Source organism: Humulus lupulus, chromosome X (assembly GCF_963169125.1).
Source record: "Humulus lupulus chromosome X, drHumLupu1.1, whole genome shotgun sequence".
NCBI lineage: Eukaryota > Viridiplantae > Streptophyta > Magnoliopsida > Rosales > Cannabaceae > Humulus > Humulus lupulus.
This window is the reverse complement of record NC_084802.1, coordinates 185,700,940-185,723,354: the sequence shown is the minus strand read 5'-3', so window position 1 is coordinate 185,723,354 and position 22,415 is coordinate 185,700,940. Positions and strand designations below refer to the sequence as shown.

General features: G+C 32.6%; 2 protein-coding genes and 1 pseudogene across 3 annotated transcripts; all 3 read right to left on the bottom strand.

The window, feature by feature from the left end:
• Nucleotides 1-472: 472 nt before the first annotated feature.
• On the bottom strand, nt 473-1,904 carry LOC133803985 (stemmadenine O-acetyltransferase-like; annotated as a pseudogene).
• Nucleotides 1,905-6,912: 5,008 nt separating this feature from the next.
• Nucleotides 6,913-12,380, bottom strand: LOC133804667 (probable flavin-containing monooxygenase 1). Of its 2 annotated transcripts, XM_062242811.1 has the most exons (6): nt 11,895-12,380; nt 11,571-11,808; nt 11,290-11,456; nt 10,474-10,829; nt 9,997-10,203; nt 6,913-7,681 (listed from the first exon to the last, which is right to left on the bottom strand). In XM_062242811.1, the coding sequence occupies exons 1-6, from the start codon at nt 12,327-12,329 to the stop codon at nt 7,675-7,677; spliced, it is 1,410 nt and encodes a 469-aa protein (XP_062098795.1). In that variant the 5' UTR covers nt 12,330-12,380; the 3' UTR covers nt 6,913-7,674. The 2 variants fall into 2 exon arrangements, with proteins under 2 accessions (XP_062098795.1, XP_062098794.1); XM_062242810.1 differs by lacking the exon at nt 6,913-7,681 and having other exon boundaries at nt 9,526-10,203.
• Nucleotides 12,381-16,990: 4,610 nt separating this feature from the next.
• Nucleotides 16,991-19,824, bottom strand: LOC133807223 (butanoate--CoA ligase AAE1). Its single transcript, XM_062245409.1, has 2 exons — nt 19,544-19,824; nt 16,991-18,651 (listed from the first exon to the last, which is right to left on the bottom strand). The coding sequence occupies exons 1-2, from the start codon at nt 19,739-19,741 to the stop codon at nt 17,164-17,166; spliced, it is 1,686 nt and encodes a 561-aa protein (XP_062101393.1). The 5' UTR covers nt 19,742-19,824; the 3' UTR covers nt 16,991-17,163.
• Nucleotides 19,825-22,415: the final 2,591 nt, after the last annotated feature.

Here is a 22,415-nt window from a genome sequence, read left to right as displayed (position 1 = left end):
ACTTATGTTATATTAAAGAGATATTTTTGTTCAAATGTGTTAAATATAATAATACACCATTTTAGCACTCAATTGAACATACTCTAATCAACAACTTCATCTCTTAAAAATAAACGCTAAGGTATACAAAAATAGGGTGTTTCTATGGTAGGGGCTAGAAAAAGAGGCGCATCGGTGTGTCTCTTTTGTGCTCTCTTACTGTGAGCATTTTTTGACACATTTTTTTTTATGACCGTATATATTGTAGTTATCTAGAGTATCTATAAATTGTTGAAAAATTCAAAATAATAATAATGTCGAAAACTAAGTTCAAACATGATATTTTTCACACGCATAAAAAAAATTAGTCGCGTGTGCAACAATCCGTTTAACCTAATTTTTTGTATAATAAATTATTCCTAATTTTTTTTTAAAATGTGTAAATATTCTAAATAATAATAATATACACGATCATAAAATAAATAGCCGAAAATTTTGCAAGGCGCCTCTTTTTTACTCCCTACCAAAGAAGAATCCTACAAAAATATTGGCAATAATCGTTACAACACAACTCAAATCAAAGGACTCGGATCCACTTGAGCTAAATCGAGAAGTTGGGTATTGCGTTCCATTATAGCCATGTCATCTTGGTCCAAACTCACCCAAGCTTCGATCCCATCGCCCAATCTCGTATCCACCAAAATGACCAGTCTCATAACCATCGAACCACCAATCAAACCAACACTGCTCACCCATATAGGCCTTCCCCAGCCAAAATTAGCTTCGTAAAACCCAAGCCTACACCAACTACTGAACCCCAAATAATCAACTCCATCACTAGATCCCAACTCACCTATTTCATCCAAAAACTTTATCATCGAACACTTCCCATTATCACCTCTCATTCTGTTCACAAAATCACCATCAATTCTCGCCGTGGAGTCTCTCACTAATCTCACCAACTGGGTTTCGTCCCCCACTCCGTCCGACTTCGCCGCCGCTATCCAGAGCAAATTCCCAATACAATTCTCTGGCAAAAACGGCGTCGTTCGTCTACGGAGATTCACGATATGAGTTAGCAACGAAGGCCTTACCACGCCGTTTCTCGCTTTACACGTGGCCATAAAGCATCGCCACAAAAAGCCCGAAACCGCCTCGACTCGGGTCGGGTTTTCCACGTTGGAGCTCGTCGACTGAGCCTTGAGAATCGTTATGGACAAGGAGCTGAAAACGAATCGTTTTGTAACGGAATTGCCTTTAGTGAATAAAGAACTGAACATCGCCGTTGAAGAATCTCTGAGCCATAACAAATCGTTTGCCGGAAAGAGTGAACCCGCCACGAAATCGGGCCGAATCGGGTTGTCACAATCTTGGGCCGCGGCGGCCCAGGATTTGAGAAAGGTGCTCAAAGCGACGCCGTCTCGGATTTGGTGGGAAATACATAAGCCGAGAGCAATGCCACCACAGTCGAAGACGTTGACTTGGATGTTCGCCACATAAGCTCCCGCGAGATTTGATTCAGTGGAACCTAGTTCACAGGGAAGGAGTTTATTGACCAATAAGAGATCGGGCCCGGGATGACTAAGAAATTTTCATAGAGAAAAGTCAACAACTCGGGCTTCCACGTAATAAGCTCCTTCGTCGTTACATTCGATTGAGAGCTGGTCTTTGAATTTTCCAGCTAATGGGTAAAATCGGGTTAAGGTGTGGGATAAAGATTTCTTTAGAGATTCTAATCTATTTGAGATGTCGTTTTGATCATGATGGTCTGAATAAATGTTGTCGTTTGCCGAGTAGAAGAGTACAATGGGAGCGTATGGGGAGGGAATCAGCTGATCCAAAAGAGAAAGCTTGAAAATTCTGAGGTTAGAAGGTGTTGGGCAAGATGGTTTAATGTTCATTCTTGAAATTATTTTTAATTCCATTTTTGTTTTTTTCACTATCCTTTTTCTCAAGTTGGTAAGAGGTGAGAAGAGTTTAGTTATATATACATATAGGAGAATCAATGAGAGGTTGTTATTAATTTGGTATTATGTGGAAGAATCAGTGGTAGGTATTGATGAGAATCAGTGTCAGTTTAAATTTTGTCTGTTTATGGTTTATTCGGCCGAAAAGAAGGACCAAAATGTGATTATTCAACAGTACGTAGGAGTCGGGACAAGAAGATTACTAGAAGATAACGACTCAAAAGGATACCATTTTCGTTTTCACCAGCTAACCTTTCTTTTTTAGACTTTTTTTTTTTTTCACTGTTAGATCAATTGAACGACTTTGGTTAAAATAGAACCTTAAACTCAATTTTAGTCAATAATTTCTCAACTAAAATCATAAATAATTGACCAAATTAACAATTCAAAATAAAAATAAAAGCATTCTGCTTAAAAACTATATTGTTATATTCAATTTTTTCTTTATTAAAATTGAGTTTAGGTTTTAACCATTTTACAAAATATAAGATCCAAAAAATAATTTATCAAAATACAGGATCCAAGCAAGTAATGAGACAAAACACAAAGTCAACAAAAGTATAAACCCTATATATATGTCAACTTCAATCAATCAATGTCTCTTATATATAATATAACCCTTTTTTTATTACAATTAAATGATATTTTAATTAATTTAGTCAAAATTTAAAATTTGGGTTTATACTTTTTTAGACCATGTGTTTTGTCACATTACCTGTTTGGACCTTGTGTTTTGACAAATTACTTTTTGGACCTTATGTTTTGTAAAATAGTTAAAATATAACCCTAAACTCAATTTTGATGAAGAAAAAATTGAATATAACAACACAGTGTTTAAGCATAATGATTTTATTTTTGTTATGAATTGTTAGTTTTGTAAATTATTTGTGATTTTAGTTGAGAAAATATTGACCAAAATCGGGTTTAGGGTTCTATTTTAACCTTTTTACAAAACATAGGGTCCAAAAAGTAATTTGTCAAAATACAGAGTCCAAACAGGTAATGAGATAAAACAGATGGTCCAAAAATGTATAAACCCTTAAAATTTAGATATTAGTTAAAAAAAAACTAAATTTTTCACACGTGCCCACCTAGTATTAAAATTAGGGTCTATACTTTTTTGGACCCTATGTTTTGTCTCATGTTTAGACTGTGTTTTGACAAATTACTTTTTGGACCATATGTTTTGTAAAATAGTTAAAATAGAACCATAAACTCAATTTTGATAAAGAAAAAATTGAATATAACAACACAGTTTTTAAGCAGAATGATTTTATTTTTGTTCTGAGTTATTAGTTTGGTAAATTATTTGTGATTTAGTTGAGAAAACATTGACCAAAATCGGGTTTAGGGTTCTATTTTAATCATTTTACAAAACATAGGGTCTAAAAAATAATTTATCAAAACACAGGGTCCAAACAAGTAATAGAAAAAAACACAGAATCCAAAAAAGTATAAACCCTTACAATTATAGGATTATGAGCCTTCTTAAGTTTAGGTTATTAGGTTAGCTTGTTTGTCAATTCACATTTGTGGGGCTATTATTTTATACTTCTTTATGAACATTAAAGACACTTACACTACAACACCTTTTTTTTCACAATTTTAATTAAAATAAATAATAGGGGGAGACTGTAATACATGAGCCCATTATGCTATATTCGTACAACATGCTCCCATAAATGCCGGTGTTTATTATAATTATATTTACATTTTTGTAAATTTTTAAAATATTTGGAATAATTTATAATATTAAAAATAGAGTTCAAACAGTTTGTTGCAGGTGCACTTATTTTTTATATATACCTGTAAGTAAGTGTTTTAAAATCTATTTTCGAGAGGATAAATTATTCCAAATTTCTTAAAAATTTGCAAAAGGTCACTGTAATAAACACTATCATTAAAAAATATATAATAAATACCTTAAAAAAAAAATTGGGGTATGCTGTACTGATTATTTTGGGGTGTTGTATCGCTGACATCCCTAAATAATAATGTTTTTTTTTCAAAATTTAATAATTAATACCTTTCTACACCTTTTCCACATCCTAATTAAAAATATAAAATAATAGTACATTATTTTTCTTCTTATCTACTTTTTTGTTTACATTCTTATCCTTGTATGATGCATTTAATCTTAGACTGGTCGATTATATATTTTTAAAATTGTATATATTTGATTTGTAAATAGCAACAAATTAAGTTATTCAATAAAAAATATATGATAAATTGGAATTCGTTATATTACTTTTTTATAGGGTTTATATCACTAGAGGTCCCAAATCTTTTTAAAAACTATCACATAAGTCCTCGAAATTTATTTTGTATCACTTAGGTCCCCAAACTTACTAAATGTATGTATCATATAGGTCCAATCGGTTAGAAAATAGTTTACAGAATGCACAACGGAAAGTGATTTGTGACCCAGTTAATTACAAAAAAAATTAACTGTCATAAAAAGTTTTCTGTTGAGCCATAAATTGCTTTCTGTCGTGCATTGTGTAAGTCATTTTATAACTGAAATGACATATGTGATACACATTTGATAAGCTTAGGGACCTGTTTGATATTTTTCAAAAAAAAAATGGGAACCTCTAGTGATATAAACCATTTTCTAAAATATATTATGGAGGATTAGTTTGAGCAAAACTAATATCCATATAACATATGGGTCATTTTTTTTTTGAAAGCAACATATATAATTTAATTATTTTGAAAGGATCCATATAACATATGGATCACTTTTTATGTACATTATTTATATACATACACTTATTATTTTTAATTAAAGATGGAATACATTGTAAAAAAATCATATATAATTTAATTAATTTTTTTAAAATTCCAGCTATGAAATTAAGGCGCTTTAAATATTAACCATGACATAAAAATTCTATAAAAATGTGTCTATTAGATCAAATATAAATTTATAAACTTAGAAAATCCAAATATTTGTGAGGAAAAAACATGTATTCTTCAATGTTAGGAAGTCACAAATTTATTACTATTCACAATCCCATGACATTATTATTCTTAAGAATACATATTAATTCCTTATAAAAGTAAATGTTTTTTTTTTTTAAAATATAGATTTAATATTTGTTATAATTGTTGAATATTCTTTAAGAAAAAAATTATTTTGGAGACTAAACTATACACAAACTATTTGTGTCACAAAAGTTATAAAGATACTGATTTTTGGATTGATTGGTCCTTGTTTAAATTTTAGTTTGTTATATTTCAAATCAACATAATAATGTTGAAATAATAAACAAATAAAAAGATAAGACTTCGATAGCCATAATGTTTATTTATGATATTGATACGTGTGGATGATAATAGACATTGACTGATTGAGAAAAGTCAGGTAGAGAGAGAAAAAAAAACCTATACATATATAGGGTCCGTCTATAGTGCGGGCGTACAGAAAGCCCGCACCTATGCGACTCTTTTCTCCATCTTTGATTTTGATTGAATAATATACAGTAGAGGATACCATATATTATACGGTGGTCGTTTATGCAGTTTATAAATTCTCATGAGTGAGTTTTAGCTTTTTAGGTTTATATTATTTGATTTTAATAATGTTATTTAATTGGTCTTTTTTCGAGTATTTGATATTTGTCTGTACAGATGCTGAACACTGGAGAAATCTTCGACCCAACGGCGGAGGTAAGGTTTGCTCGATGCTCTGGTTTAGTCTCTCCAAAGCTCCTGGGCCCACCACAAACTCAGGCCGGAGTCATAGAACGTGTCCACCATTGAGTGACGAGAAGTTCTCTGTCAAATCATGTGTCTGCATGTGCAATGGTGCTCATTGAAGTGGAAAGGCCAAGGGGTGGTGGCTGTCGTCGAACGGAGGCCGGAGTCATAGAGACCGTGGTGTTGTGTTGTTGGTGGCTTGGCCGTTGATGGAGGAGAAGACCAAGTATCTCAGTAGTGCTACGAACTTCACGTCGAAGAATAAGCATGTTTCTTCAAGGGAGGAAGGTTGGGTTTCGCATTGGACTGTCGTCGAACGGAGGCCGGAGTCATAGAACGTGTCCACCACTGAGTGACGAGAAGTTCTCTGTCAAATCATGTGTCTGCATGTGCAATGGTGCTCATTGAAGTGGAAAGGCCAAGGGGTGGTGGCTGTCGTGGAACGGAGGCTGGAGTCATAGAGATTGTGGTGTTGTGTTGTGGTGGCTTGGGTGTTGATGGAGGAGAAGACCAAGTATCTCAGTGGTCTTCACGTCGAAGAATAAGCATGTTTCTTCAAGGGAGGAAGGTTGGGTTTCACATTGGAAGAATCTGGGTGTTTCAACATTAAGGAGGAAATTATTTGAGGTTTTTATTCCATTTGCTGCTGCTTGACATTGGATTGATTTATTAGAAATTATTGATTTTATTCGAAATTGTAATTTGGTTTAGAAAATGGGTTCCAATCACTGATTTATTTGAAAACAAAGGCAGAAAGAATAAAATAATAAAGCAAAAAAATCTAATACATCCACACTTATTATAACACTTATCAAAGTGGAGCCACAACTTACTATCTCCACCAATCAAACCTCAGCAAAAGAGTCGCATAGGTACGGGCGTTTCGTACGCTCGCACCACAGATTTTTTCTACATATATATATAGAGAGAAAGTGTAGCTATATTATATATAAGAGAGATTTTTATTGTAGTTGAAGTTGATATATATATACACAGATTTTTTCTATATATATATAGAGAGAAAGTGTAGCTATATTATATATAAGAGAGATTTTTATTGTAGTTGAAGTTGATATATATATATAGAAAAAATCTATGCGACTCTTTTGCTGAGGTTTGATTGGTGGAGATAGTAAGTTGTGGCTCCACTTTGATAAGTGTTATAATAAGTGTGGATGTATTAGATTTTTTTGCTTTATTATTTTATTCTTTCTGCCTTTGTTTTCAAATAAATCAGTGACTGGAACCCATTTTCTAAACCAAATTACAATTCGAATAAAATCAATAATTTCTAATAAATCAATCCAATGTCAAGCAGTAGCAAATGGCATAAAAACCTCAAATAATTTCCTCCTTAATGTTGAAACACCCAGATTCTTCCAATGTGAAACCCAACCTTCCTCCCTTGAAGAAACATGCTTATTCTTCGACGTGAAGACCACTGAGATACTTGGTCTTCTCCTCCATCAACGCCCAAGCCACCACAACACAACACCACGGTCTCTATAACTCCGGCCTCCGTTCGACGACAGCCACCACCCCTTGGCCTTTCCACTTCAATGAGCACCATTGCACATGCAGACACATGATTTGACAGAGAACTTCTCGTCACTCAATGGTGGACACGTTCTATGACTCCGGCCTCCGTTCGACGACAGTCCAATGCGAAACCCAACCTTCCTCCCTTGAAGAAACATGCTTATTCTTCGACGTGAAGTTCGTAGCACTACTGAGATACTTGGTCTTCTCCTCCATCAACGGCCAAGCCACCAACAACACAACACCACGGTCTCTATGACTCCGGCCTCCGTTCGACGACAGCCACCACCCCTTGGCCTTTCCACTTCAATGAGCACCACTGCACATGCAGACACATGATTTGACAGAGAACTTCTCGTCACTCAATGGTGGACACGTTCTATGACTCCGACCTGAGTCTGTGGTGGGCCCAGGAGCTTTGGAGAGACTAAACCAGAGCATCGAGCAAACCTTACCTCCGCCGTTGGGTCGAAGATTTCTCCAGTGTTCAGCATCTGTACAGACAAATATCAAATACTCAAAAAAAGACCAATTAAATAACATTATTAAAATCAAATAATATAAACCTAAAAAGCTAAAACTCACTCATGAGAATTTATAAACTGCATAAACGACCACCGTATAATATATGGTATCCTCCACTATATATTATTCAATCAAAATCAAAGATGGAGAAAAGAGTCGCATAGGTGCGGGCTTTCCGTACGCCCGCACCATAGACGGACCCTATATATATAAATAAGTAGGGTATTGTTACGGTGCATACCTTTTTAGGTATGCATCGGTGTATACCTTTTGTGACTTTTAGTGTTTTTTGGCTTGTAAATAGTTTTCAGCGCAAATTTATTTTATGACTGTGTTTATTGTAGTTATTTAGAACATCTTGTAAATTTTCAGGAAATTCTGAATAATTTACAATACCGAAAACTAGGTCCAAACAGGTTGTTGCACACGTGATTAATTTTTTTTATAAACGTGGAAAAACAGTCTGTTTGAACCTAGTTTTCGGCATTGTAAATTATTCGGAATTTCCTGAAAATTTGCAGGATGCTCTAAATAACTACAATAAACATAGTCATAAAAAAAAATCGCGGCGAAAACTATTCACGAATCGAGAAACAAAAAAGTTACAAAAGGTATGCGCACTTGTGCATACATTTTCAGGTATGCACCACAGAATTACCCTATATAAGTATATATATCAAAGCCGTTCAATTCATCTAATGGTGAAAAAAAAAATGTCTCCACAGGTGCAGACGTTTTCACACAGCTCCCCATGAGCAATACCCTATACATAGGGTAATTCTATGGAAAATGTATGCACCGGTGTATACCTTTGTGATTTTTTGTGTTTCTTGGCTCGTGAACAGTTTTCGGCGCGAATTTTTTTATGACTGTATTTATTGTAGTATTTAGAGCATCATGCAAATTTTCATAAAATTCCGAATAATTTACAATGCTGAAAACTAGGTTCAAACAAACTGTTTTCCACGCGTATAAAAAAAATTAATCACATGTCCAACAACCTGTACACAACTCAATTGATCAATTGATGATCGACTATACACAACTCATTAGACATACAAGTACTCGAAAAAACAATTGATTTTTGCAAACGATACAACAATAATTTTGGCTAGTAAATGAATGAAACCAACCAAAAATTAGGGATGCACATTTTTTCCATGAGGACCCGCCCCTAATGAGGCGGGGAATCCCTATCTAAACGGAGAACGGGGCAGGGATGAGGATAATTTTCAATCCCAAATGTTAAATAGAGCAAGGGTGGGAATGACACTCCCCGCCCCCGACGGGGGCCGTTTAAATTTTTATCTATTTTTGTAATATTTTTTTACTTATTTTATATTGTTCTTCATGTGTTATTGGGTCCTTTGGCTAAATGATCTATTCTTAAAGTCATTTTACACTCTAGCCTAGTTTTAATAATTCTTTGCAAAATGACCTCTTATAACTTAAAGAGCTAGTCGAAAATTTAGACAAGTGATCGAAAAATTCAAACAGCTGGTCGAAAATTTTAGACAGCTGGTCGAAAATTTTAGACAGCTGGTCGAAAATTTTAGACAACTGGTCGAATTTTAGACAGAAACTATTTTGCAAAAAATTATCAAAAGTATGGCAGAGTGCAAAATCACTTTAAAAAGATGTAATTTTCACAAATTTCTCAATTTTTTTAATACTTTAAATTTTATTTGAGATAATATTTAATATTTTAAATCATAAATATTGTGCGATATTTTAATTTATATTTTATTCACCAAATTTATTCTAAAATTTTAATTTAAAATTTATTTTTTAAATAAATGGGTTCTTGTGGGGATTCCCCGCCCATAAGCGGGAATGAGGATTATAATTGTAAACGGGAACGGGATGGGGGAACACTATACGCCAATTCCAAAGATGAACTAACAACCGAGGTGGTGGTATAGTAGTTGGGATGCTTTCTTGATTTCATACCATCTATCCACCCAGAGTTAGAGTCCTGTAAATGTTAAGGTTTGTTTTGAGGGGCTTAAGAGACATGTAACTATGAGTCTATGATAGGAAAATTGAAAAACCGTCGAGACTTCATTCACTCTCGGTGGTATGACAGAAAGGGAATGAATCTTTTTACAGAGAGAACAAAAAACTGAAGATGGACTAGACAGAGCAGGTTAGGTTTTTGTAATCTGTGGGACCATAAGGAGAGAAAAGATCAGCCAAGAACCAATTTTTCCTTCTGGGGTTACGACCAATGTCCTTACATAATTGATCATTGGTGTAAATTTGAAGCAAAGCACTAGAACAATACCTCTTGTAGCTTGAACCAGAATATCGTTTCATACACTTTTCCCACCTAATAACGTCTTCTTCCATATCCTTTACGCTTGGCAATTTGAAAGTTCCTGCCAAAAACTCAGCTACCCATTTGCTCTTTATCTCTGTGCTATACAAGTTTGCTGGACTATCACTATATCCAAGTATTGCCAGATTTGGAATACGTGGATGAATGCATTCCCTGTTATAAAAAACACCTTTGCTTTCAGTACTTATAAAATAATTAGGGAGATACTGTAAATTTCTCCTTCAGTTAATATCCCATTGATAAACTCAAAAAAAAAATAGACAAATGTAACATACCATACTCGCAAAGACAGTAATAATTCAAGGAGAATTTCTGTAATGCAAAAGATTATAGCAAACAAAACTAGACAAATACAATATGGTTCAAAAGAGAAAATTTGTCATTTGTCCGATAATTAAAGACTACTTCGAACCTTGATTATACCTGTAGAAGGGAGCTGAGGACCCAATTATGCATTTCTGGTAATGTAATGATGCAAAGATGTTTTTCAGCTTCTCATCAGGTTTGTAACCAGTAGCAAAGATAACAATATCAGAGGCAAGAGGTGTAGATTCCTCCTTGTCTATAACCAAACCAACTTTGCAAAAGCTGAAACTCGTATTGAACTTCTTGAGGATGAGACTTCCTTCTCTTACTTTGTCATAGAAATTAAGCGGTGTAATAGCACTCATACATGAAAATATCTGCTGAGTGAAGCCATGACTCGGCACCATATTGTATTTCTTCAAAGGGTACAAGAATCTCAAAAAGCTCTCCACTGCTTTCGAATATAACCACAGCTGAAATAAGACAATATATATAGTATAGTCATTTGTAAGAATAGAATAAATATTTTATGCAAAATAATCTTTATGGCTCTTCAAGTGATTCTAAATTTACATCGAGTGGCCTTAAAAACCTCAAAACAACTTTTATGATCGTTCAAGCAATCATAAATTTACATTGAGTGGTGCTTGGGTCGCGTTCAGGCTCAGGTCGCTTAGTGTAAGTTAAATAAAATTATTTTGCTAATTTCAAACTTTTTCTAGTGCAGCAAATTACCCTATATATGCAGCATGAGCTTATCTTATATGAGGTACAACATGTACCAAAGGTGAAAGCAGCAAATTTGAGTTTATTGTTGACTAAATTTGAGCTAAGCTTATCATTTTTTTTTCTAATTTACAAAACCAAACTGGTAATAAGAAAATCAAAAGAACCAAAATGATATAATACTTGTATGTTTGAGCTCATACATACCAAAGGTGAAAGCAGCAAAGCGAAGAGCCATTGAAAGAATCCTTCAGTAGGTTTGTGGACCATCAATTCTACAAAGCGATTCAAGCATTTGAATGTGTATGCCGTAAAGTAATCTGGAACAGTCCAGTGCACTGTCCTGAACAGAAGCGTACAAGGGTATTCGGGTCCTGATCAAAACATTAATTCAAAGATATATGATTATCATTACCAAATCAAAAGATGACATTTTTCTCTGTTTTGAACCAAAGTTATAGAAAGATTATATATTTATTTGTACATACCATTGATTCTAGCAACTTGTGCAGCCAAATCTAGTGCTGATTTTTGAAATCCAACCACAGTAACCAGCTTTCCTCTGATGAGCTCAGCAGCAGCTTCATCGTCCATGGCGGCATAATCCATCGAATGCATAACGACACCACCGAACACCTCAGGCCCTCTGTCTACTCCAAAATCAGGAATGTTTGGGAACCCACTAAAGCTTCCAATGCATACGATCACAAAATCAACTTGGTATACCTTTATTATATATATTGCAAATTAGAAAACTTCAATAATTTGGCTTAAAAATGAAGTTAAAAAAATAAAATAGTACTACTGGATACCTCAATCGGAGCAGACGGGTTACGAGAATCCTGAACAGTAACATTCCATTTCCCTGGTGAAAATGGTTCTCCAGAGCCACCCCAGAAATCCCAAATGGATTCTGAATAAGAATAGGAGATATCGATGACCTTGGTGTTGAAGTTGATCTTGTGGAAGATTTTGAAGTGAGAAGCGTAGGAATGAAGGTAGTCCAAGACCTGGTTGTGATCTGGGAAAGTGGCTTTCACAGAAGGCGGCCATGCAAAGTCGGAGAACTGGTAAAAGGGTCTTGGGGTCTGGAGCTTGGTGGACTCGATGGTTTTAGACCAAACTCCACCGATGTTGCTCTGGGCTTCGAACACAACTGGGTCTAAACCTTTCTTCTCCAGGCAGTGTTTGCAGGCCAATAGTCCACTGATTCCGGCTCCTATAATCGCTATTTTCCTTTCCGCCATATCTTGCTTCTATAGTCTTCTTTTATTTTGTATTTTGCATATTATGTACTACTAAACAAGGTACGCCAGGACGGTTTGTATGTAAGATCACGCGTAAGTTTTAATAAAAAAAAAAGTTTCAAAATCACCTATTTTTTAAATGTATTTTGTAGTTTAGTGAAGTTTTAATAATTTTTTTTAAATAATCTCTCATAATATAAATTGTAATAATTCATAAGTGATCGAAAATTTTCACAACTTATTAAATTTTAGAAAAAGGTTATCTTTGCAAAAAATTATAAAAAATAGACCAAAGTACAAAACTACTTAAAAATATATATATATATATATTTATATATTTATATCATTTTCACAAATTTCTAAAAAAAAATACAATATTTTGCTTATTAATGTACACATGTAAAATTTTCAATAAATAAATTTATTTTGTAGAGATAATAAAACTTATTATGAAATAAAAATTTAAGAAAAATAGTAAAATACCATACTAAAAAATATATATATCAATAATATTCTTATGTTTTTCGTAACCTAATTAAATTAATTATTTTGTCGAGCATTTTTTAAGAAGATAATTTTACCATTATTTTATTGTAAGAGATACAATGAAATAATATTTTTTTAAAGTCCTATGAATCAATATAAAAAAAATTATAATATTTTTTAATTTTTTAAAATTAAATTAAAGTATGTTATTTAACAATTTCATGACACTTCATTTATTTATTATTGTTATTATAGTTTTAGTTTTAAAAAAATTATAACTAAAACTATATTGTTAGAGTAATGATGCACACTTTCCAAATTACACACAATTTTTGCAGTGATTATTATATCATGTAATGTTTTTAAGTAGGACTCTCATATTTTAATTTGTATGGTTGTAAATAATTTAAAAAATAGATAACAAGTAGTATATTAAAATCAATCTTATAAAGGCTAATTTTTAAGTGGTTAATTACCAAATACTATTTTTTTTAATCCAAATCAATAATAATTCAAGAAAATAAAGAAAAGTAAATAACTTTAACACAAAAGAATTCAAGAGAATAAAATATCTAGATCATCTTCTTTATTCTAATGTTCTAATTATTAGTTTAGGGTTCCTAAATATTCACAAGGTTTTCCCAAAAGACAAGTGAATCTAATCAATACATTAATTCCAATATTCTTATAAAGAATTTATAAATATCAAAAGCATTAAATTTAGCCATAATTTGACTACCTAGCTGATTAAGTATATTCTTGTCCTAAACACAATCAACAAAACCAAGTCAACCCTAGGCTATTGATTGGGTGTAAGTTAGATTTTCTCTCTCAAGTTCTACTTAAATTACTAATTCAATTTCAAAGTTTATCACTATTTGAAAAACATTAAGCATAAATCAATATAAACAATTAATATGAACATCAAAATAAATAATTAAAAAGAAAACTTATTTATAAACATAGAATTCCATTAAAGCCCTATAAAATGAATTTAGGTTATCATCTTAAAATAAAATACCAAACAAGAATAACAATTCATGGTTTGAAATTCAAAAGATAAAGATAGAATAAAGAAGAAGAAGAAAATATGAAACTAGGCATTATGATTCGTCTTTAATCTTCAAAATCCAATATTGACTTGTGTCTTTCTTCTCAAAAACTTGTTTTTCACGTTTAGATTTTATCTCTAATGATTTCCCTAGTGAAAAATATGAATATGGGCTTTAAATATCATTTATATAGGTAAAAGTCGAGACTCCCCACGAACCCTAGTAATAAATCCACGAGGGCTTGCACAGCTTGATGTCCAGATCATTTTTTCTGATTTGACTTTGCTTAGTGAAATACTACATAACTTTCTCATCCAAACTCCAAATGAGATGATTCAAAATGGTATAGAAAGCTGAGAAAGAGATCTACAACTCTTATTTCACAAAGTTTTCCCATAAAATTATAGGATTATGGTCAAAATTAGGGTTGGAGCTCTAGTTTTCCGCAACATGTACCAAGTTAATACAAGACTTGAAAGTGAAATCTTAGATTAACCTCAAACTTCATATTTTTCACAAGATTTTCCATCATAAACACCAAATTAACTATTAACAACAAAACTTAAAGAAAACAAACCTTAAACACACTAAATAGAGTTAACAAGTGTGCTTAGCATTACTCATATTATTACTAATGGTGATTGTTATCCCCGTTTTGTCCCGGAACACGTGGCACGACATGTTGGGTCTGGGGACTCTTTCACAAAGATCAAAGGCCCAGCCCAAGCCCAATGAACAGGGAGGACGAGGGGCCTAGTGACCTAAATGTCAATGGGCCCAAAACTGTTCAATGGGCGCCACCATAACGAGGGAATCAGGACGAAGGTTCGGGCCCAGCTCATCTTCCCGGTCCCGATTCAATGGCATCATCCAAGACGCAAATAAGGGTGAAGTTCGACCGTCTGAATGGACTGAGACATCGGTAAACGAACTGGGGTCCTAGTAAATGACCCAGGACATTAGTAAATGAATTTGGACCTTGCTTCCGGGTTGGCAGGATTGAACTTCCCTGACTCTGACACATTCCCGAGAAACACAGAGTTTGGTCTCCCCAACTAACGTGCAGAAGTGGTTACGTATGGAATGTACGCTGATACTGGGGAACAGTACTGCCACTACTCTGACGGATCTTGTCCCCAGGATCTCCTTAGAAGCTCACATGGATCATACTAAAGCTGCGTACTGTTGTCAGTTGTACAGCATGGTTATGCTCTAGTGTGCCCAATGGGCCCTGATTAAAGTGTATTATTTTGCAAAGTTTTTTGTATTAAGCCTCCATTAGCGAGCGAACTATGATTATATCCCTATTGGGCCCGGATTAGTCCGGTTCAAGTCCATTACACCCAATTGCCTATAAATAGGATCAATTGTGCACTGTAGAGGGGATCGCCAAATTTTCTCTTGTAAGCAATTACTCTACTCAAACTTGTAGAAAACATCATTGTTAAAACTCTCTAAGCTCTAATACAATAGACTCGTGGACTAAGACTCTTTAACGCCCTAACCACGTAAAACACCCTTGTGTGATTATCATTAAATCTTTTTTTCCTGCTTTCTTATCTTTCATAATTCTAGTTTCCAAAAAACTCGGTAAACAGTGATAAAACACATGTAAAATTGTGAAATTTTAAAAAAGCGTGAGTAAAGTTGTACATCACATCCTTAATTTTAATATATTAAAAAAAACAAAGGGTTACTATTATTAAACTTTAAAGATCATGTTTGATATTTAAATAAAATTTATGACATCAAAATTGTGATTTTTAGATGAATTCCAACTTTATTGAATTGAAATATCTCAACCAAAATTTATTAGTTATTTACTTTTTTTTTTTTTTTTTGTAAATAACTTTATTATTATTCAGAAGGGATATGATAGAGAGTAGACATTGGAGGAAGGAAAAAAACACGCAAAGATGCTATAAGAAAACTAGAGAAAATAGTTTTCTTACTAGAATAATTCATGTGTGACAACAAAGATAAATGACCTTATAAAAATAAAGTTATAAGGAAAATATTTTAGAATATATAATACCCAATTCCCTTTGGTTTGACCCTAATAAAGAATCCAAATCAAAATCTTGAAATAGATATGAAAAATTTAATGGACTCTAATTTCTTTAAATTAACTTAAATTAAAACATAATTAAACCAACAATGTTATTTCTCTCTCTTTCTTCAACCATCAATATTGAAATCCTCTTTCTTCAACTATCAATATTGATATAACACTCGACTCTCTCACTGATTAACACTCGACTGAGAGTCATGTGACCCATTTATATTGTACTCATCCTCAATCTAAACCAACCCCAACTTATACTGGGCATCCATTTTCACCACTTGAAAAGAAAACCCCAATTCAGCCAATTTATTTCCCTTCGTTTGTAAAAAAAGAAAATAAACCGATCAAAGATTACTTGCTTCAACTACCAGCTCTTTGAGTGTGAATGGAGTTTATTAGTTATTTAATTAAATTTTTGAGTTTAAATGGAGTTTATTAGTTGTTTACTTAAATTTACTCTCACATATTTATTAAATTTGGAAACAGAAAACTTCTATTCCTCATCTATGAGGGACTAAGCCCCTCAGTTATTATTACTTTAACTTTTTTAATTTTCACATAAAATTAATAATGAATTTAAAATATAATCAAAATATTTTAAAAAATAACATTAAAACTCTCCTAAATATTTTAGAAATACACATAATCCCCTCAGCACTAAATATAATGATTTGTAGTTAAAATTGTCTGTTCATATCATTCTTTTCCCCAAAATGATAAGGAAGATTGGATATGTCATCACCATTTTCCCCTTAGCCACTTTAAAGTATTTTCTAGAGCAATTTGAAATAGGTGGATTTTATTCTATATAGTAGTCCAAGCACAGTTCTAAAAGGAAGCTTGATCTCTTATAAGGTAAAAAAATAAAGGTGTGAATGAGAATCTAAATCCCTTCTTATGTTTGGTTCAAAAAATTAATAATTTGTGTGAGCCCCACGTGTATTTTCCCACGTGTATTTTAAGGGTAAAGTGAACTATTTTGTACACAAGAGTTTAATATTACCCCATCTAAGTCCAACTAGACTTTTCAAAACAACTCAACTACTCAAAACAAACACTTTCCAATGCAGCTTTTTTTATTCCAAGATAAAAAATAAGGCTATTACTTAGTACACTTTCACATTATTAGATGTCATCACCTCCATATTATTCATTCCAACACAATAGTTCAAACCACGGCATTCATGATTTTTTTCAATAAATAAAAATGATCATATTAATTCAGGTTGCCTTACAGTTTACTGGTATTCTTCTCTGTGAGGCTTCCCATGGACTTGGCCTTCTCTCTAAGAACAAACTTTTGCACCTTTCCAGTAGAAGTCTTTGGCAAATCCTGAAAAACAACAGTCCGCGGAGCCATGTAATGAGGCAAACGACTTCTACAAAAGCTAATAATCTCATCACCACTAACATTACAACCACTCTTCAAATTCACAAAGGCACAAGGTGTCTCTCCCCAGTGATAATCAGGCCTTGCCACAACCGCAGCCTCAAGAACCGCCGGATGGCTATAAAGTACGGATTCAACCTCAATTGTGCTTATATTTTCTCCCCCAGAAATGATGATATCCTTGGACCTATCCTTTAGTTCGACATAACCATCTGGGTGTTTCACTCCCAAGTCCCCACTTCGAAACCAACCACCATCAAAAGCCTCTTGTGTTGCTTTGACATTTTTCAAGTATCCATTCATGACAGTGTTGCCTCTAAACATAACCTCACCTATTGTCTTTGCATCAGCTGGTACACTCTTCAGTGTCACAGGGTCTTTCACATCTAGTTCCTCAATGCCAAGATGTTGAACACCCTGCCGCGCCTTTAGCTTCGCCTGTGCGTCTTTTGGTAAAGAATCCCACTCAGGTTTCCAAGTACAAACAGCTCCAGGGCCATATGTTTCAGTCAGACCATAAGCATGAGTCACAATGAATCCCAGTTCTTCCATCTTGTAAAGGAGCGATGGGGGTGGTGGGGCAGCGCCTGTCATGATTGATACCTTGGATAGAAGTGGCCTCCGGTCTGACTCTGATGCATTTATGATCATGTTTAAAACCGTGGGTGCTCCTCCCATGTGGGTTACCTTGTGTTGAGCTATAGAGTCAAAAATCCCCTTTGCAGTGACACTCCTTAGGCAGATGTTTGTACCACCTTGAGCAGCAATTGCCCATGGGAGACACCAACCATTGCAGTGAAACATGGGAACACACCACAAATAGACAACCATCGAGTGCATTTCATTGAGAAGAATCCCTGCCAATGAATTGAGATATGCACCTCTGTGGCTGTAAATGACACCCTTTGGGCTAGATGTTGTGCCAGAAGTATAGTTGAGTGAGATTGGATCCCATTCATCTTTTGGTCTTCTAACCTCAAAATCAAGATTCCCCATTGATATAAGACGCTCATATTCTAAATTTGCAGGTGCGGAAATGGCGCTGCTGTTGCTGCTACTGATGTTGGTTGATATTTGATCAACACATTCTGGAATTAAGACTAGAAGGGGTGGCTTGGAACCTTTTTTGGATAAGATGTCAATGGCTCCCTGAGCAATGTGGAGGAATTGGTAATCAACAAAGAAGACCTTGGCTTCTGAATGGCTTAGTATTACTGACACCATTGCCGAGTCATGGCGTATGTTAAGTGTACAAAGAATGGCTCCTGCCATTGGAACTCCAAAGTGTAGCTCATACATTGCTGGAATATTTGGAGCGAGTACAGCAACCTGCTCAAGTGAATAACAATGATCAAGAACCAAATAAGGATAGAGTTGCAGGAACTAAAGGTGAGTGAAAGGCTCAACCCTCAACCCTCAAACCTCAAGCCACAAGAATGAATAATCAAATAGATATGTACCCTTTGTGGGTTAACATTATTTTTCTTCCTTCATATGGTGAGACACATCAAAATTCTTAAATTCTATAAGATTCCTTTTCTATGTGGAACTCATACGTCCTCTCAATATAGAGACTTTATTTGAGAATTAATCTTGAATAGGATTTCTTGTGTTGCTCTTTTGAGTTACTGAATTCTAAAATACAGTATTATATAAAGATCCATAGGTGCTACAAACCATTCTATCCATTGGCAAAGGATAAAAGTGGAAAACTTAACGAGTTCAAACACTTTGATATCATAAATGGTTAGCAAACATTTTAACAAAATCAAGTAAGCATTACACATCAAAGTGAACTCTAAAGTCCACACAAAAGTAGTTTTAGTAGTAGAGTGTAGTTTTAACCAAATATGCAGTATTGGATAGGATTGAGAAAAAGAAGAGAAAAAATTAAATAAACGAGTTTATGGAATTTTTTGTCAATATAAAGATTGGAGATTGGAAAATTTATTCAATCCAATCCAATCCAATCCAAATTCAATACTATTTTTCCAAACTTTACCTAAGTGGCCACATAAGTCAATGATTTATTCATAGCAAGAGAGAGTATAACATTTCTTATACAATAGTAAACAACCACAGCCGTAAAACAATCAAGAAACCCAATAACAAGATAAAAAAATATGTAATCAATTCAATCTAAAAAAAAAAAATGGATCCAGCCAGATTCAAAGGTTTGCAAAATGAATAAGCCAAGTAGTTTAGTTACAATACAACTCACCACATCTCGTGAAGAAATTCCCAAGTGGGCTATGGCAGAAGCCAGTCGTTTGCATCGTTGAAACGTTTGGGACCAAGTGTATTGCACACTTCCGTAAACAACCGAAGCTCGGTCACTGTAAACTATGGCCGAACGCTCCAAGAAGCTGATCGGAGACAGAGGAACATAGTTAGCAGAGCACCGAATCTCACCCTCCATAGTCGATTGACAATGCTTGTTTGGGTACTAGTTAGATGTAGTTAGATAGATTGATCGATATTGTGTCGTGTTCCAAACACTCCTATTATATAAATTGCGGGTGAATTGGCAAAATCACCCCATTTTACATTCTAGCTAGCTTAGTTATAATAACAAATTCAAATAGTCGGTAAAATATTTTAGATACATTTTAGAAAAAACTATAAAATTACACTAAAGTACAAAATTACTAAAAAAAAATATATATATTATTTTTACCAATTTCTCTATAAATTATTGTATTTATTTGCATTTTTTTTATAATAGATATTTTTTTTCCTGAAAGGTAGATAATAGATATTTTGTTCTTACATATTTTTCAATAAAAAAAACAATAGCATTTTTGTCACACATGAATGTGATATTGTAATTTTTTTTTCTTTTTTAAAGGGATGTGATATTTTGGAGTTTTCTTTTGGTGGGGTTTAGTGTTGTGTTTGTGAGATCTATGCAACTTTGTTTTTGTCATAACTTTTGGATTTTATTTGTTGGATTTTGTTCTTTGAATCTGTAAGAAAATTATCTACTCAAGTAAAGAAGTTTGACATTATATAAGCTGACATTCATTTTTAACGAGGTGTAAATATTGTGTTCTGTTTGACAAAAAAAACAATATGCAATATATTTTTCACAATTTTTACTACTATACTTCAATACACAGTTGTATAATCAATCTTTTACTAATGCAGCATTTAATATTGATATATAAAGATAATATTAAAATAATAAAAATGACAAAAAAATATAGTATTTATGGTGATGTTTTACATCATATTATATTATGTGTTAAATTTGTCACAACTTTTAATATATACCAAATTCAACATAGCTTATGACATATCATTAGAGTAACTTATTTTGTAGATTATCCTATAATTTAGTATTGTATCACTAATTTGCCACTCTATTAGACATACTTTTAGAAGTAGAAGTTACTTTTAATATTCCTCGTTAAATTAAAATATACGAAGGTTGTAGAATAATTGTATGACACTCTTAGTGGTGTTAGTTCCCCTTAGCAATAATTATTTGTTTGTTTATGTAGCTTTTTATTTTATTTTAATAATATTAAGTGTTAGGTAGTAGGTAATCAGCTTAAATGTCATTTAAATATCATATATAATATGAAAATGATTGACTATAGTAGAAGAATGAATATGTGAAAAAAAAATATCTAATTAATAATTTTAGAACACCAATAATAATAAGCAACATCACTAGTATAATTAATATATGATTGAAAGAGATTTTTTAGGAATACTTTTTTAAATGAGAATACCTATTATTTTGGAAAGTATAACGACTATTTTACAAAAAAATAAATAAATAATTGAAAATAATTTTATAAAATAACATAAAAATATATATTTGACCAAACATCGATTAAAATAATGAATTACTAAACTAATTAAGTTATATATAATTTGAGTTTAAACTATATTATGTTCTCTATTTTTAATTACTCGCGTTGCTTATTTGTCGCATGTCCTTATGTATTTTATTGCGACAAATTTATTGTCGTCGTAATAGAAGTCTTCGTTATATAATTAATTTCTTGTAGTAAACCAAACTATTTAAGGGTGTGTTAGGCTGGATTTTTATTTTAGCTTTAGAAAAGAATTTATGAGAGAAAGTAAAAAGAAAAAAATAGAGAAAAATGTTATCCACAAATTTGGTAATAGATTTCTTTTAATATATTTTTTTATAGATATTTATAATTATTGTAAATTTTAAAAATTACACTATATTTAAGTTTTAATTTTTTTAGAAAAAAAATTCTTAATTTATTAATTCAATAAATGGCAGATATTTAAAATGTAATTGAACTCGAAAATTGATCATGAATTTTGAACATGTATACTTAAAACACATGGCAGATATATTATACTTAATTTTAACCTAAAAGAGATAAATAAATTAATAATAAGATTGATATATAATACCTTTAAAATGTAAATGTATTAAGAGGACGGTTACCTGGTATACAAGACTGATAATTTTCATCCCATATCCAAATAACAGTAAAAATAATTATTAATTTTATTGGTACCCCTGTTATTATTTGCTAATTAATTTATTGTTTTTAAAGGAAGAGATATAGATATATCAAAATTATTATGTAATTGGCTTATTTCCTTCCATTTATAAATGTTTTATTTTTTATTTTATTCCCCACATTTATAAATGTTTCCTTTAAATATTTTTTCTATTTTTTTATTCACTTCTTTTTCTTTCTCTTTCCAAATTTATTAGTCTTTTCTCTCTTACAAAACTCTCGTCAGCTCATCCACTCTATACTCCAAAATGCATCACTAAAACCCAATTTTATTTATTTGGCATCAAATTTTTACTTTATATCATATATTAGTTACTCTACATTTTTTTACATCATTTAAATATTATATCTTTAAACATTTTTATTTAATTAAAATAATAAAAAGAATAAAAAACTAATCCATTTGGAGAGAGAATTAAGGAAAAGTGAATAAAAAAATAAAAAAATGTTTGAATGTGCTCTAAAATATCTAAGAGCACTTTCATTAGATGCTTCATAATATAACTTTTCAAATATTTAAGAAACAAGTAAAAAATACTCTCCATCAGATGGTATAAATTGATTCTTCTTTTTAAATAT

What these genes read in the sequence shown, in the direction of transcription:
- LOC133804667 (XM_062242810.1), bottom strand. Translation starts at nt 12,329, where the DNA reads ATGGCGGAAAGGAAAATAGCGATTATAGGAGCCGGAATCAGTGGACTA. An exon ending in ACCCGTCTGCTCCGATTGAG is followed by an intron (nt 11,809 to 11,894) that starts GTATCCAGTAGT and finishes TATATAATAAAG; the next exon opens with GTATACCAAGTTGATTTTGT. An exon ending in CTTTGCTGCTTTCACCTTTG is followed by an intron (nt 10,830 to 11,289) that starts GTATGTATGAGC and finishes GTCTTATTTCAG; the next exon opens with CTGTGGTTATATTCGAAAGC.
- LOC133807223 (XM_062245409.1), bottom strand. Translation starts at nt 19,741, where the DNA reads ATGGAGGGTGAGATTCGGTGCTCTGCTAACTATGTTCCTCTGTCTCCG. An exon ending in GAATTTCTTCACGAGATGTG is followed by an intron (nt 18,652 to 19,543) that starts GTGAGTTGTATT and finishes TCACTTGAGCAG; the next exon opens with GTTGCTGTACTCGCTCCAAA.